Source organism: Oncorhynchus clarkii, chromosome 26 (assembly GCF_045791955.1).
Source record: "Oncorhynchus clarkii lewisi isolate Uvic-CL-2024 chromosome 26, UVic_Ocla_1.0, whole genome shotgun sequence".
Lineage (NCBI taxonomy): Eukaryota > Metazoa > Chordata > Actinopteri > Salmoniformes > Salmonidae > Oncorhynchus > Oncorhynchus clarkii.
Genome location: NC_092172.1, coordinates 28618795 through 28636658, shown reverse-complemented (window position 1 = coordinate 28636658; position 17864 = coordinate 28618795). Strand labels below are relative to the sequence as shown.

At 43.0% G+C, this 17864-nt stretch overlaps 1 protein-coding gene across 1 annotated transcript; it reads right to left on the bottom strand.

Moving 5' to 3' along the window:
- Positions 1 to 10848: 10848 nt before the first annotated feature.
- LOC139384596 (uncharacterized) lies at positions 10849 to 11654 on the bottom strand. Its single transcript, XM_071129422.1, is given in 2 exon segments — positions 10849 to 11476; positions 11632 to 11654. Coding segments are annotated over 2 exon segments (651 nt in total).
- Positions 11655 to 17864: the final 6210 nt, after the last annotated feature.

Sequence of the window (17864 nt, the reverse complement as noted above, 5' to 3'; positions counted from 1 at the left end):
GCGCTCACTCAATACTGTAAGGTACTTTGGATAAAAACATCTTCTAAATAGCACATACTATTATTGTTATATTATGTAGTGGATGTCATGGGTTTAGATATTTACCCCCTTCTATCTTATTGCACAACAGCCAAAACTGACAGTTTTCCGTTTATGGTTGACAGTTCAATGACAGTTCAATGACTGTGTTTGAAAGTCTGACTTTCTTGCGTAATCCAGGCAATGCTGGCAATGTCACATATCGTACTTTGGCCTGCCTAGTAACAGTAACAATAATAAGCAGAACAGTTCAATATACAGTACATTGTGTCTTTAAGTTCAATTCAGTAACACAGAATCTGTTTCAATAGACCTTTTTGGGTCCAAATATCAGACCTGAGCCCAAATACTAATTCAAATATCTCAATTACTTTCACATACATTCGAAGTAAGTATTCAGATATATTTTATTTGAAAAGACAAGTAGTTGAACATGTTTATGTATTTGGAAAGACCCTTGGAAAGTATTTGAAATACTCAAATACACTGATTCAAATACACTCCCATGCAGGTATTTGAAAATAGTATTTGAAATAAGTATTTGAGAATCCTGTCATATACAGGAGACCTTTGGTTTTTACAAGTAACATTTAAAATGCTCCAATAAAAGTACTTGTTTTGTGCTGTGTATTTGAACATATTTTAAATACCAGATACTCAAATACATATGTATTTGAACCCTGGTCTGCTAAATATACATTGACAAAGAATTACTCCGAATGAAAGCGGTGGTCCTTTGTTGAACATTCGGTAGCACTTTACTTTACAGCCCGGAATAAAGTGATTACATGGTAACAGCATGGTAACAAGTTAGTTACTCACAGTTCATTCATTCAGTAATATTACCCAGCCTTCTAAACTAATTGTCACCTCTGTGTCTCCCCAGCTCCCCATCAAACATTTCCCAGTTCTTCACACAGACTCTCTCTCTCTCTCGTCTCCACTGACAGAAGCCTTTGACGTAGTAGAGGAGAGGTTTTTCCTAACTACTCGCCTACGTTGCATTTACCATACCTGTCCTGGAGTGTAATTGCCACCGGGATGCCAGTGAAAGGCCATATAAGCTTTGGCCCGGACTACCCAGCCTCAGCCTGCCAAGCCCTAACCCAAGCCCCAGCCCCTGCTCCAGCCTCAGCTCCTAGGCACAACCCCAGCTTCAGCCCACTGCTCACTGTGTACGGCACATGTCAAACTCATTCCTTGCACTTGATTGATGAGGTCACTAATTAGTAAGGAACTCCCCTCACCTGGTTGTCTAGGTCTTAATTGAAAGGAAAAAACAAAAACCAGCAGACACTAGACACTTATGTACAGACATTCACAGCAGGAAGTGACTTGACTAAAGGAGCTGCTGGACATAGTTCTCCACTGCACAATCTCTTGTATAGACCTAGTGTGGCATTTCCTCAGGGTAGAGCAGAGCTATGAACGTGTGCCTTGTGATGTGGTGCAGATCAGGGGGTTAGAGCAAGGCCACTGTTAACTTATGGTTAGAGTGCAAACAGAAGCTTTGAACAAGCAGCAAAGCCATGTGTGGGAGATAAGCTCTTGATTTAGTTGTCTGTGTCATCTTCTAGCGCCCTCTTTTGGATAAATAACAAAGTACAGTACCTTGACAATCATGAATGAATTCTGTGCTTGACAGATATGTCTGAAGAAAGGCCCATACTAAAACAAAGGCTTTTAGACAACAAAGGCTTGTTTTATCATTAACAAGATTAAGCAAACTCTGGGAATTATGTCATACAACTGACACTACAACTGACACTACCAACTGACACTACCAACTGAGAAGTAAACTTCAAGCAACGTTTACCATGAGGTGAGACTATAAACCAACTGTTCTGAACACACAAGTCTACAAGCCAGTGGGCAAATCTATTCAAAGTGGTCAAGAACATTTCCCCCCAATAAGACTTCTACATCATTACCAGTAAACCTAGAGGTCAATAATAGGACTTCTACATCAGTAACAGTAAACCTAGAGGTCAACAATTGGACTTCTACATCATTAACAGTAAACCTAGAGGTCAACAATAGGACTTCTACATCATTAACAGTAAACCTAGAGGTCAACAATAGGACTTCTACATCATTAACAGTAAACCTAGAGGTCAATAATAGGACTTCTACATGATTAACAGTAAACCTAGAGGTCAACAATAGGACTTCTACATCATTAACAGTAAACCTAGAGGTCAACAATAGGACTTCTACATCAGTAACAGTAAACTTAGAGGTCAACAATAGCACTTCTACATAATTAACAGTAAACCTAGAGGTCAATAATAGGACTTCTACATCATTAACAGTAAACCTAGAGGTCAACAATAGGACTTCTACATCAGTAACAGTAAACCTAGAGGTCAACAATAGGACTTCTACATCATTAACAGTAAACCTAGAGGTCAATAATAGGACTTCTACATGATTAACAGTAAACCTGGAGGTCAACAATAGGACTTCTACATCATTAACAGTAAACCTAGAGGTCAACAATAGGACTTCTACATGATTAACAGTAAACCTAGAGGTCAATAATAGGACTTCTACATCATTAACAGTAAACCTAGAGGTCAACAATAGGACTTCTACATCAGTAACAGTAAACCTAGAGGTCAATAATAGGACTTCTACATCAGTAACAGTAAACCTAGAGGTCAACAATAGGACTTCTACATCATTAACAGTAAACCTAGAGGTCAATAATAGGACTTCTACATGATTAACAGTAAACCTAGAGGTCAACAATAGGACTTCTACATCAGTAACAGTAAACCTAGAGGTCAACAATAGGACTTCTACATCATTAACATTACTTTCAAAGCTACTGTCTGAAATTATACAAAAGTTCTGGAGCATCACTTTAATGTTATGTGAGCGTTACTAACCCATTGATCAAAATGTTGTTCTTGCCATTCTCCACCCCCGTCTCCTAATTGGTCAATGGTCCCGGCAGGCAGATTTCAATTGCATACTCCTCAAGTCCTCTCTCCTTGCCTCCTCCTCAAAACCCATTGGAGGAGAAGGTCATAGGGGAGGGACCTCTGGCACTCTCAGCCAATGGGTTTTGAGAAGGAGACGAGGAGAGAGGACGCAAGGAGTATGCAATTGAGATATTCCCATAGTCTACTGCCAGAACAATAAACAGGTGCGCAGTTCTAAATGAACCACTAGATGGAGGCATTTACATACACGTTACCATGTTAAAACCACACATCTGTTAGAGAAGAAAGGGTTTACTCACTCAACCACAGAGTATCTTTGACTCAACTCAACATGTATAGCAGTTAGATAGTAATATTTCATTGAACTAGTAAATCTGGGACTTTTAAGATGAACTTAATGCTCCTTGTTGACATTACAGAGCAGTGCAGTCAGGAGCTGACAATGAACAATAGATGGAGATAATGGTGTTATCAGGTATTAATATGTTTCATTCAGTAAAGAGTTATTGATAACAGATAAATAATTTTTCAAAAGATGAAGGATTGGGAATCTAGGAGAGGTCTAAATGTCACTGCATCATATTGGTTCTCATTGTTTTCTTAAATGAAATGGAACCTATACTTCAACATACAATACATAAGAGAAAGTCATGACAAAAGTAACAGCTCTACATCATAGCTCTGATTTGTCAGTTGATAACTGTCAACATGATGTCTGTTGCCCTAGAATGATACATGAAGAGTGTCTACTACCCAGATGCAATTTCTCTATCTATCTCTCACACACACACACCTCCAGATAAATGACGGGGACCAGGGTGCTTCATTAAAAGCCTGCTGTTAGACAGACCGTGATTGCCAGCTGTGATTTCTACCTTCAATTGAATTTAACCTTTTCAAATGTACAGAGCCCATTTAATTTTAATCACAATTCAAATCAATTACATCACATTGTTGTTGTCTTGTCTGGTGTTGTTTTTCTCCTACTCTCTCTCTCTCTCAATATTACCGTATCCATTCCAACCCTACCTGGGGGTAAACCTGTCTGGTTAGATTGCAGGCGATCAGTGTTTGTAATCAGGTTTGGTCTCCTCTCCTGCAGAGATGTGGCTGGTCATTGGGGCTGTGGCTGAACCGAGCGGTCAGACAGATGAGAGGCCTCAGTGCTGGCCAGAGCCATAAAGAAAAGGTCATCCCTGACAGCAACAACAGGCTAATTGACACGCTGCAATTGAATGGCTTTTATTTATCTCACCAGGAAGGTAGGAGGAGTCAGATGGGCGCGTGTTCTCCTTTGTGCTGACGGCTTAATAATACAGACAACAAACACTGAAAGATGAACTTATGTGTGTTTCACCCTTTTCATGCCTGGAGGTTCCCACTAAAAACATGTGTGCAGAGTGTCTCTCAATCAATCTAGATGGGTGCTATACACTGTAAGTAGTAGGACCCTCCCTTGATTGTGAAGGACAGTGACCTAGTGTCTATCTGAGTGTATACACGTTTTGATTCATGTGTTGATATTTAAGATGGAGTCTAGGAGGTGCTGTACATCTATGCCCCCCTAGAGTCCACCACCCCCCAGTCAGGCATTGCACATAGAGGTATGACATAGAGTCATCTCAAAAATGATTGACACTCTTGATAAAGATGAGCAAAAAAGACTGTATGCTCAACAAACATTTTAAAATTATATACTTTTTTATTAATACAACTGCTCAGGAAATATATTTTGTTTAACAAAATAATTAATAAAAAACTTCTCTAAAATATTTTTGGGAACATGAAATATACACTGAGTGTACAAAACATTAAGACATTAAGAACAGCTGATGTTTCCATGACAGACTGACCAGGTGAATCCAGGGTGAAAGCTATGATCCCTTATTGATGTAACTTGTTAAATCCACTTCAATCAGTGTAGATGAAGGGAAAGAAACAGGTTAAAGAAGTTTTAAAAAATGTAAGCCTTGAGACAATTGAGACATGGATTGTGTATGTGTGCCATTCAGAGGGTGAATGGACAAGACAAAACCATACCTTTGTACCTTTGAACAGGGTATGGTAGTAGGAGCCAGGGTCCCTGGTTTGTGTGAAGAACTGCAGCGCTGCTGGGTCTTTCATGCTCAACAGTTAAGTTTTTTATTTTACCCCTTTTTATCCACAATTTCATGGTATCCAATTGGTATACAGTCTTATCTCATCGCTGCAACTCCCGTACGGACTCGGGAGAGGCGAAGGTCGAGAGTCGTGCATCCTTGAAACACAACCCAACCAAGCCGCACTGCTTCTTGACACAATGCCCACTTAACCCAGAAGCCAGCCGCACCAATGTCGGAGGAAACACCGTACACCTGGCGACTGTTTCAGCGTGCACTGCGCCCGGCCCGCCACAGGAGTCGCTAGTGCGCGATGGGACAAGGACATCCCTGCCGGCCAAACCCTCCCCTAACCTGGACGACGCTGGGCAATTGTGTGCCGCCCCATGGGTCTCCCGGTCGCGGCCGGGAGCTAGCACTGCAGTGCAGTGCCTTAGACCACCGCGCCACTCGGGAGGCCCTCAACAGTTTTTGACAGTATTTTTTTTGCCAAATAATTTTGGAGTTGACTGTAACAGTAGGGTCATCTTGCTCTTCCAGCTGACACCCAGTCTCCCTTGGCTGTAGCATGGCTGACTCTGACACAGTTCCCCCAGTTTACCATTCAGCCCTCTGAGGGTTTCAGGGAGTGCCACAACACCACATTGTTTGGCACTTACTAGTTCCTCCAGTTAGCTTAAACTGGCAGATGACATCTTGTTGATTTTCTCTATTCTATTATTTTCTCAAAAAATAAAAACAAAATCCTGTTTGACTTTTTTCCAGAATAATAACAAAGTTCTGGGCAAAGAAAAATATTTTTGGAGAAAGTTTTGAACATCAATGGCCAGCCAACCGATATTTGGTTGTGCACGTTTGTTTTCCAACTCATTGTATAATTTCACAACCCTGGGATAGAGTGTGTGTAATTTGTTTCCAGACATCTGTTTGAAGCGGGATAGACTTTTCCTGAGCTCTAGTACAAGTATGGGTCAGCTTGCTCTTTGGTTGGAAAAGAGGATCCTTAATGGGGTGAAAGTGGCCAGAGAAGGTGGGAGACAGCTGGGAGAGGAAGGTTTGTTAGGTAGGCCAGTTATTGGTTTGCTACGAAACCATTAACTAGCCTACAGATATTGTTGCACTCGCTTTGTGTAGGGGTCCTAGGCCTATTTACATGGTCTGTAACCTGAATGAATGTGTGTATTTATGTGAGAAATCACCGTATGCACCTAGGTGTTTAAGATACATGTGCCCAGGAAGACGGCAACCTAACCTTGGTCCAGGGCCAGCTCTGTCTATCTTGACCTCTTGATTGGCCAGTTAAAGCAGATAATTATTTGTTCAAATGGTGAGGAAACATAAATATGTACAAAAGGGAAACTACAGGCATGCCCAAACTAAAGACTATAAAACCAACAAAAGGCCTCCTGCCCACCAAACCAACCAGAAGCCTCACGGCTCTCCTAGCAGGCACTCTGGCTGATTACTGATTACACGTCGGGCACCAGATTGCTACAACATATGATGTGGTTAGCTGATATGTTAGATAGCTATCCAGGCGTTCTAAGATCTGGCATGCGTCAGCATCGTCTGGACAGAGGAAGGCGCCCACACTGTAAACACAAACCCATGTCCCTTGGTCAATAATTCTTATTGTTTGATTGATAGGAAATTTAAGTTGATTTACAGGATATTTTGCTTGATTAATAGGGATTTATTAATGTATAGATTTCTTCTCTTGACCTTTTGGGAAGTGGTAAATTAGGCTTTACACCGATTTATCAATCAATCAAACCAAATCAAATTGATTTATATAGCCCTTCTTACATCAGCTGATATCTCAAAGTGCTGGACAGAAACCCAGCCTAAAACCCCAAACAGCAAGCAATGCAGGTGTAGAAGCACGGTGGCTAGGAAAAACTCCCTAGAAAGGCCAAAATCTAGGAAGAAACCTAGAGAGGAACCAGGCTATGAGGGGTGGCCAGTCCTCTTCTGGCTAAGCCGGGTGGAGATTATAACAGAACATGGCCAAGATGTTCAAATGTTCAAAAATGACCAGCATGGTCAAATAATAATCACAGTAGTTGTCGAGGGTGTAACAAGTCAGCACCTCAGGAGTAAATGTCAGTTGGCTTTTCATAGCCAATCATTAAGAGCATCTCTACCGCTCCTGCTGTCTCTAGAGAGTTGAAAACAGCAGGTCTGGGACAGGTAGCACGTCCGGTGAACCGGTCAGGGTTCCATAGCCGCAGGCAGAACAGTTGAAACTGGAGCAGCAGCACGGCCAGGTGGACTGGGGACAGCAAGGAGTCATCAGGCCAGGTAGTCCTGAGGCATGGTCCTAGGGCTCAGATCCTCTGAGAGAGAGAAAGAGAGAATTAGAGAGAGCATACTTAAATTCACACAGGACACCGGATAAGACAGTGGAAGTACTCCAGATATAACAGACTGACCCTAGCCCCCCGACACATTAACTACTGCAGCATAAATACTGGAGGCTGAGACAGGAGGGGTCAGGAGACACTGTGACCCCATCCGATGATACTCCCAGACAGGGCCAAACAGGCAGGATATAACCCCACCCACTTTGCCAAAGCAAAGGATATCTTCAACCACCAATTTACCATCCTGAGACTAGACCGAGTAAAGCCCACAAAGATCTCCGCCACGGCAAAACCCAAGGGGGTGCGCCAACCCAGACAGGAAGATCACGTCAGTGACTCAACCCACTCAAGTGACGCACCCTCCTAGGGACGGCATGGTAGAGCACCAGTAAGCCAGTGACTCAGCCCCTGTAATAGGGTTAGAGGCAGAGAATCCCAGTGGAGAGAGGGGAACCGGCCAGGCAGAGACAGCAAGGGTGGTTCGTTGCTCCAGAGCCTTTCCGATCACCTTCACACTCCTGGGCCAGACTACACTCAATCATATGACCTACTGAAGAGATGAGTCTTCAGTAAAGACTTAAAGGTTGAGACTGAGTCTGAGTCTCTCATATATGTAGGCAGACCATTCCATAAAAATGGAGCTCTATAGGAGAAAGCCCTGCCTCCAGATGTTTGCTTAGAAATTCTAGGGACAATCAGGAGGCCTGCGTCTTGTGACCATGGCGTACGTGTAGGTATGTACGGCAGGACCAAACCGGAAAGATAGGTAGGAGCAAGCCCATGTAATGCTTTGTAGGTTAGCAGTAAAACCTTGAAATCAGCCCTTGCCTTAACAGGAAGCCAGTGTAGGGACGCTAACTTTTTGGTTCTAGTCAAGATTCTAGCAGCCGTATTTAGCATTAACTGAAGTTTATTTAGTGCTTTATCCGGGTAGCCGGAAAGTAGAGCATTGCAGTAGTCTAACCTTGAAGTAACAAAAGCCAGGATCAATTTTTCTGCATAATTTTTGGACAGAAAGTTTCTGATTTTTGCAATGTTACGTAGATGGAAAAATGCAGTCTTTGAAACAGTCTTGATATGTTTGTCAAAAGAGAGATCAGGGTCCAGAGTAATGCCGAGGTCCTTCACAGTTTTATTTGAGACGATTGTACAACCATCAAGATTAATTGTCAGATTCAACAGAAGATCTCTTTGTTTCTTGGGACCTAGAACAAGCATCTCTGTTTATATATATAGTGAATATATATAGTGAATATATAGTGAAGACAATAGTGGTCCTAAAAAGGAACACCGACATTTACAGTTGATTTGTCAGAGGACAAACCATTCACAGAGACAAACTGATATCTTTCCGACAGATAAGATCTAAACCAGGCCAGAACCTGTCCGTGTAAACCAATTTCGGTTTCCAATCTCTCCAAAAGAATGTGGTGATCGATGGTATCAAAAGCAGCACTAAGGTCTCGGAGCACGAGGACAGATGCAGAGCCTCGGTCTGACGCCATCAAAAGGTAATTTACCACCTTCACAAGTGCAGTCTCAGTGTTATGATGGGGTCTAAAACCAGACTGAAGCATTTCGTATACATTGTTTGTCTTCAGGAAGGCAGTGAGTTGCTGCGCAACAGCTTTTTCAAACATTTTTGAGAGGAATGGAAGATTCGATATAGGCCGATAGTTTTTTATATTTTCTGGGTCAAGGTTTGGCTTTTTCAAGAGAGGCTTTATTACTGCCACTTTTAGTGAGTTTAGTACACATCCGGTGGATAGAGAGCCGTTTATTATGTTCAACATAGGAGGGCCAAGCACAGGAAGCAGCTCTTTCAGCAGTTGGGTTGGAATAGGGTCCAGTATGCAGCTTGAAGGTTTAGAGGCCATGATTATTTTCATCATTGTGTCAAGAGATATAGTACTAAAACACTTGAGTGTCTCTCTTGATCCTAGGTCCTGGCAGAGTTGTGCAGACTCAGGACAACTGAGTTTTGGAGGAATACGCAGATTTAAAGAGGAGTCCGTAATTTGCTTTCTAATGATCATGATATTTTCCTCAAAGAAGTTCATGAATTTATTACTGCTGAAGTGAAAGCCATCCTCTCATGGGGAATGCTGTTTTTTAGTTAGCTTTGAGACAGTATCAAAAATACATTTTTGGATTGTTCTTATTTTCCTCTATTAAGTTGGAAAAATAGGATGATCGAGCAGCAGTGAGGGCTCTTCGATACTACACGGTACTGTCTTTCCAAGCTAGTCTGAAGACTTCCCGTTTGGTGTGGCGCCATTTCCGTTCCAATTTTCTGGAAGCTTGCTTCAGAGCTCGGGTGTTTTCTGTATACCAGGGAGCTAGTTTCTTATGACAAATGTATTTTAGTTTTTAGGGGTGCAACTGCATCTAGGGTATTGCGCAAGGTTAAATTGAGTTCCTCAGTTAGGTGGTTAACAGATGTTTGTCCTCTGACGTCCTTGGGTAGGCAGAGGGAGTCTGAGAATTTATAACACGACTTTTGATGCTCCTTGGTTGGGGTCTGAGCAGATTATTTGTTGCGATTGCAAATGTAATAAACTGGTGGTCCGATAGTCCAGGATTATGAGAAAAAACATTAAGATCCACAACATTTATTCCATGGGACAAAACTAGGTCCAGAGTATGACTGTGACAGTCAGTAGGTCCAGAGATATGTTGGACAAAACCCATGATGATAGCTCCGAAATCCTTTTGGAGTGGGTCTGTGGACTTTTCCATGTGAATATTAAAGTCACCAAAAATTTGAATATTATCTGCTAAGACTACAAGGTTCGATAGGAATTCAGGGAACTCAGTGAGGAACGCTGTATATGGCCCAGGAGGCCTGTAAACAGTAGCTATAAAAAGTGATTGGGTAGGCTGCATAGATTTCATGACTAGAAGCTCAAAAGACGAAAAAGTCCGGGTTTTTTTTGTAAATTGAAATTTGCTATCGTAAATGTCAGCAACACCTCCGCCTTTGCGGGATGCATGGGGGATATGATCACTAGTGTAACCAGGAGGTGAGGCCTCATTTAACACAGTAAATTAATCCGGCTTAAGTCATGTTTCAGTCAGGCCAATCACATCAATATTATGATCAGTGATTAGTTTATTGACTATAACTGCCTTTGAAGTGAGGGATCTAACATTACGTAGCCATATTTTGAAATGTGAGGTATCACAATCTCTTTCAATAATGGCAGGAATGGAGGAGGTCTTTATTCTAGTGAGATTGCTAAGGCGAACACCGCCATGTTTAGTTTTGCCCAACCTAGATCGAGGCACAGACACGGTCTCAATGGGGATAGCTGAGCTGACTACACTGACTGTGCTAGTGGCAGACTCCACTAAGCTGGCAGGCTGGTTAACAGCTTGCTGCCTGGCCTGCACCCTATTTCATTGTGGAGCTAGAGGAGTTAGAGCCCTGACTATGTTGGTAGATAAGATGAGAGCACCCCTCCAGCTAGGATGTAGTCCGTCACTCCTCAACAGGCCAGGCTTGGTCCTGTTTGTGGGTGAGTCCCAGAAAGAGTGCCAATTATCTACAAATTCTATCTTTTGGGAGGGGCAGAAAACAGTTTTCAACCAGCGATTGAGTTGTGAGACTCTGCTGTAGAGCTCATCACTCCCCCTAACTGGGAGGGGGCCAGAGACAATTACTCGATGCCGACACATCTTTCTAGCTGATTTACAGGCTGAAGCTATGTTGAGCTTGGTGACTTCTTACTGTTTCTATCTAACTTTGTTGGTGCCAATGTGGATACTATACTCTCTACACTCGCCAGTTTTAGCTTTAGCCAACACCATCTTCAGATTAGCCTTAACGTTGGTAGCCCTGCCCCCTGGTAAACAGTGTATGATTGCTGGATGATTCGTTTTAAGTCTAATACTGCGGGTAATGGAGTCGCCAATGACTAGGGTATTCAATTTGTCAGAGCTAATGGTGGGAAGCTTCGGCGTCCCAGACGCCGTAACGGGAGGAGTAGAGACCAGAGAAGACTCGGCCTCAGACTCCGACTCACTGCTTTAATGGGGAAAACCGGTTGAAAGTTTCTGTCGGTGAATGAGCGACACCGGTTGAGCATTCCTACGGAATTTCCCTCCAGAAGTCATGAGAAAGTTGTCCGGCTGCGGGGACCGTGCGAGGGGATTTGTACTAACGTTACTATATGTACTTACTGGTGGCACAGACGCTGTTTCATCCTTTCCTACACTGAAATTACCCTTGCCGGGGAAAAACAAATATTTGCTCGTCGTCTCAGCTTAGGCTGGAAATAGCTAATAAGAACCTTGATAGTGCTGATGCAAGTTTTATATATACTGTATATTTATTTTTTATTTTTTAATAATTATATATTATTATTATTTTATTTTTAATTTGTAATTATTATTTTTTATTTTTTAATATATGATTATTATTTTTTATTTATATATATATTTTTTAAGTCTGTCACATCTGTGAATGTGGAATGTGTTTTGTTGGTTGATTGAAAAACAAGAAAACTTCCTAAAACTTTAAATTGAAATTACCCTTGCCTAACGATTGCGTCTGAAGTTAGGCTTGCGGCACAGCTCTCCTCGCCATAAGGCAATCGTTCTCCTGTATATTATGAGTACAGCGACTGCAATTAGAAGGCATCATGTTAATGTTACTACTTAGCTTCGTTGGAACTACTGAGCTTCGTCGGCTGTTGGAGGTCCTGACGAACCATGTCCAGATAAAGCGTCCGGAGTGAAAAAGTTTAATGAAAAAAAGTTGAGTGAGAGAAAAACGAAAAATATAAACGGTAATTAAAAAGTAAAAACCTTAAAGTTGTCAGGTAGCAAAGTAAGGTTAGCAACAAAACGCACAGCAACACGTAAACAAGTCTGCTCCTCATATGTCACTTCCACCTTGGAATATACACACTGCAACGCATGGGTCATTTCCTCAATCACTCTAACCATCCTTTCTCTGATGCCAAATAGCATTCCACACCAACCAATAAACCATGCTTCTAATTTGTTACACAGCTGATCCTATTGCCACTATAAAGAGCTTTTGTGAATCTATGATTGGTGATTCATTTGTATGTCTTTTATAAGAAAATGGAAAGTCCTATTATTAATTGTCAATTCATCCAATGACAGTTGAAGGGAGGTTTTTTTCTCACTGGGTGGATGGGGTCTGACTCAGTAAGACTTAACATTGCTGGGGTACTTAAATCTCTTCACATCTGCAGGTCACACGGAGAGGCTTATAGGCACAAAGGAAATTAACCAAAATATGAACCAGAGGATTTCTAAAAGAAGCTGAAGTGTATAGTAGAGTATGATGTATGAGACAGGGTGTTTAGAGCCAACACACGCATCCTAAGGAGCCCCTCAGAAATCTCATTTGACCTGACTGCTAGTGCCATTCTCCTGGTATGATGATTACCCAGCCAGGCTACATAGATGCACATGGTAAAGTGCTGCCCTACATAAGGGATGTTCAGGGACACTAACAGGGCTCAAACCTGGTAATGACAGCTTGCACTAGGTCTCGTCCAGCACATTATGTACTTCCATAGATCAGGGCCTAAATACCCAAAATGCTCAGCATGCAGTCAGTTCTTCAAAGTGAGGACATACAATTTAGAACATGTGCATACACATCTATTTAAAATAAATCACACATAGACTACAGGTCAAAAGTTTTAGAACACCTACTCATTCAAGGGCTTTTCATTCTTTTTGACTATTTTCTACATTGCAGAATAATAGTGAAGACATCAAAACTATGAAATAACACATATGGAATAATGTAGTAAAAAAATAAAAGCATTAAACAAATCAAAATATATTTTATATTTGAGATTCTTCAAATAGCCACCGTTTGCCTTGATGACAGCTTTGTACACTCTTGGCATTCTCTCAAGCAGCTTCACCTGGAATGCTTTTCCAACAGTCTTGAAGGAGTTCCCACATATGCTGAGCACTTGTTGGCTCCTTTTCCTTCACTCTGTGGTCTGACACATCCCAAACCATCTCAATTTGGTTGAGGTCGGGGGATTGTATAGGCCAGGTCATCTGATGTAGTAGTCCATCACTCTCCTTGGTCAAATAGCTCTTACACAGCCTGGAGCTGTCTTGGGTCATTGTCCTGTTGAAAAACAAATTATAGTCCCACTAAGCGCAAACCAGATGGGATGGCAAATCGCTGCAGAATGCTGTGGTAGCCATGCTGGTTAAGTGTGCCTTGAATTCTAAATAAATCGCAGACAGTGTCACCAGCAAAGCACCCCCACACCATAACACCTCCTCTATGCTTTACGGTGGGAAATACACATGCGGAGATCATCCGTTCACCCACACCGCATCTCACAAAGACACGGCGGTAGGAACTAAAAATCTCCAATTTGGACGCCAGACCAAAGGACAGATTTCCACCGGTCTAACGTCCATTGCTTGTTTTTCTTGGCCCAAGCAAGTCTCTCATTCTAATTGGTATATTTTAGTAGTGGTTTCTTTGCAGCAATTCGACCATGAAGGCCTGATTCACACAGTCTCCTCTGAACAGTAGATGTTGAGATGTGTCTGTTACTTGAACTCTGTGAAGCATTTATTTGGGCTGCAATTTCTGAGGCTGGTAACTCTAATGAACTTATCCTCTGCAGCAGAGGTAATTCAGGGTCTTCTATTCCTGTGGTGGTCCTCATGAGAGCCAGTTTCATCATTGCGCTTGATAGTTTTTGTGACTGTACTTGAAGAAACATTCAAAGTTCTTGAAATGTTCCGTATTGACTGACCTTCATGTCTTAAAGTAATGATGGACTGTCATTTCTTGCCATAATATGGACTTGGTCTTAAAAAAAAATACAAGTCCAACACTCTAACCACTAGGCTACCTGCCGCCCACGTACTGTATACACCCCTACCTTGCCACAACACAACTGATTGGCTCAAAGAAGGTTGGCATTAAGATTGGCATTAAGAAGGAAATAAATTCCACAAATTAACTTTTAAGAAGGTACACCTGTTAATTGAAATGCATTCCAGGTGACTACCTCATGAAGCTAGTTGAGAGTGTGCAAAGCTGTCATCAAGGCAAAGAATGGCTACTTCGAAGAATCTAAAATATAAAATATATTTTGATTTGTTTAACACTTTTTTGGTTACTACATTATTCCATATGTGTTATTTCATAGTTTTGATGTCTTCACTATTATTCTACAATGTAGAAAATAGTCAAATAAAGAAAAACCCTTGAATGAGTAGGTGTTCTAAAACTTTTGACTGGTAATGTAAAAGAATACATTGTAACATTATTTGTAAATCTAATTCAAAATCAAAAGAAAATGCACTTTTCCACGTCATGTTCTGTTAATAAATTACAATATTGGTGAAAATTTCACACAATGATCAAATCTATGCATGAGAACATTTTAGAAATTATAATTCTATAAACAAGATGTTCAAACCCAACCCAACCACCCACTCCCACATGAAAAAATACTATAGTGTACTATATACTATGTTAGGAATACTATAAAAATCACTATAGTGTTTTTTGCAGACTGCCCCTTTTCCCTCCAAACATAACCATGGTCATTATGGCCAAACAGTTCTATTTTTGTTTCATCAGACCAGAGGACATTTCTGTACGATCTTTGTCCACATATGCAGTTGCAAACCATAGGCTGTCTTTTTTTATGGTGGTTTTGGAGCAGTGGCTTCTTCCTTGCTGAGCGGCCTTTCAGGTTATGTCTATATAGGACTTGTTTTACTGTGGATATAGATACTTTTGTACCTGTTTCCTCCAGCATCTTCACAAGGTCCTTTGCTGTTGTTCTAGGATTGATTTGCACTTTTCGCACCAAAGTATGTTCATCTCTAGGAGACAGAATGCGTCTCCTTCCTGAGCGGTATGACGGCTGCGTGGTCCCATGGTGTTTATACTTGCATGCTATTGTTCGTACAGATGAACGTGGTACCTTCAGGCGTTTGGAAATTGCTCCCAAGGATGAACCAGACTTGTGGAGGTCTACAATATTTTTCTGAGTTCTTGGCTGATTTCTTTTCCCATGATGTCAAGCAAAGAGGCACTGAGTTTTAAGGTAGGCCTCCAATTGACTCAAATTATGTCAATTAGCCTATCAGAAGAATAGCCATGACATAATTTTCTGGAATTTTCCAAGCTGTTTAAAGGCACAGTCAACTTAGTGTATGTAAACTTCTGACCCACTGGAATTGTGATACTGTAACGGTTTTCTTGTGGTGAAGGAGAGGCGGACCAAAATGCAGCGTGGTGGTTATTCATGTTCTTTAATGAAGGAACTATACATGAATAAACTAACAAAACAATAAATGTGCGAAAACCTAAACAGTCCTATCTGGTGCAAACACAGAGACAGGAACAATCACCCACAAAACCCAACACCAAGCAGGCTACCTAAATATGGTTCCCAATCAGAGACAACGACTAACACCTGCCTCTGATTGAGAACCATATCAGGCCAAACATAGAACTAGACAAACTAGACATGTAACATAGAATGCCCACTCAGATCACACCCTGACCAACCAACACATAAACATACAAAGCAACTATGGTCAGGGTGTAACAGTACCCCCCCCCCCCCCCCCAAGGTGCGGACTCCGGCCGCAAAACCTGAACCTATTGGGGAGGGTCTGGGTGGGCATCTGTCCGCGGTGGCGGCTCTGGTGCTGGACATGGCCCCCACTTCCCCATAGTCTTAGTCCCCCACCTTGTCCGCTTCCGTGGCCTCCTAACCACGGCGACCCTACTTAATGACCCCACTGGACTGAGGGGCAGCTCGGGACAGAGGGGCAGCTCGGGACAGAGGGGCAGCTCGGGACAGATGGGCAGCTCGGGACAGATGGGCAGCTCGGGACAGAGGGGCAGCTGCTCGGGACAGAGGGGCAGCTCGGGACAGAGGGGCAGCTCGGGACAGATGGGCAGCTCGGGACAGATGGGCAGCTCGGGACAGATGGGCAGCTCGGGACAGAGGGGCAGCTGCTCGGGACAGAGGGGCAGCTCGGGACAGAGGGGCAGCTCGGGACAGAGGGGCAGCTCGGGACAGAGGTGCAGCTCAGGACAGAGGTGCAGCTGCTCGGGACAGAGGTGCAGCTGCTCGGGACAGAGGGGCCGCTGCTCGGGACAGAGGGGCCGCTGCTCGGGACAGAGGTGCCGCTGCTCGGGACAGAGGGACCGCTGCTCGGGACTGAGGGGCTCTGGCAGCTCTGGGCAGAGGGGCTCTGGCAGCTTATATTACAAGTGCATGGAAATCAACTTGAATGCCATATAACTTTGGAAATGCATTCAGTACAATATGAGACATAAGAACATGGTACTTAAGAAACCGCTCATTTCATTTAATCTCAAAAACATACTGAAAAAAGTCTAGAGTAAAGTGACCTACTCATCCTAGCTCAAACAACATTTCTCCACTCTCTTGCCTGAGTCACTTGGACTGAACCTGAATGGCCAGGCAGAGGTGGACCTGCCTCTGCTCTTTCCAGGGTTAAGAGATGGGGTGGTACTCTGATGGCAGGGCAGGCCTGGAAGATGGAGAGCGGTGTGGACAGAGAGCATAGGGGTCCCTGACTGGCTGTGGTCCTAGAGGAGGCTGCAGCCTTTCTGGACTGTTGTGAGAGACATTTCACTTCATATCAACCTCATCTGATCTGAGATCAGGATCTAGCTGGCCCATGGAGAGAAGAGGCCCCGGGGCAGAGAGAAGACAGAGGGAAGGAAGAGAGGGAGAGGAAGGGAAGGAGGCAGGCGGGTAGGCAGATGGATGGACGGATGCTGGTACACAGAGACAGAAAGGCAGACATACAGACAGACAGACACACATAGGTAGGTAGGTAGGTAGGTAGGTAGGTAGGTAGGTAGGTAGGCAGACAGACATAAATGCAGAAAAACAGGCATGGAGGCAGGCAGACAGGCATGGAGGAAGACAGACTGGCTGCAGGGGCCTGGAAGGGATGGTTGATAGAGGCCAGAAGGGAGGGAAGAGATTGCTTTGCCGTGAGCAGTTAGAATGATTCAGAAATAAGGGTAAGGCAGCAGTAAATGCCGGCCTGGGTGTTGGTAGACCTAGGTCACTAGGATCTGCATCTAAAAGGAAGGGACGCTTCCTTATGACAGAATGATGGTGCTCAATGTCATGTGGGTTGGTGTCAGATGTTATCAGAACTGCTGTGTTTTTGGAGGACAAATATGTCCCTGTCGAGACAACCAGAGCACCGTAGATCTGATCTTGGCCATCATGGCAATCCATCTCCAGTCACAGGTCATCTTCTAGGCTGACAGCCAGGCACAACGCTGGACAGCCTATCCATCGAAGTGTAAGGATGTAATATGTCACCAAAGGCCGAAAATCTATCCTGAGACGTCACTTCAACTGTTGCATAATACTAGCCTG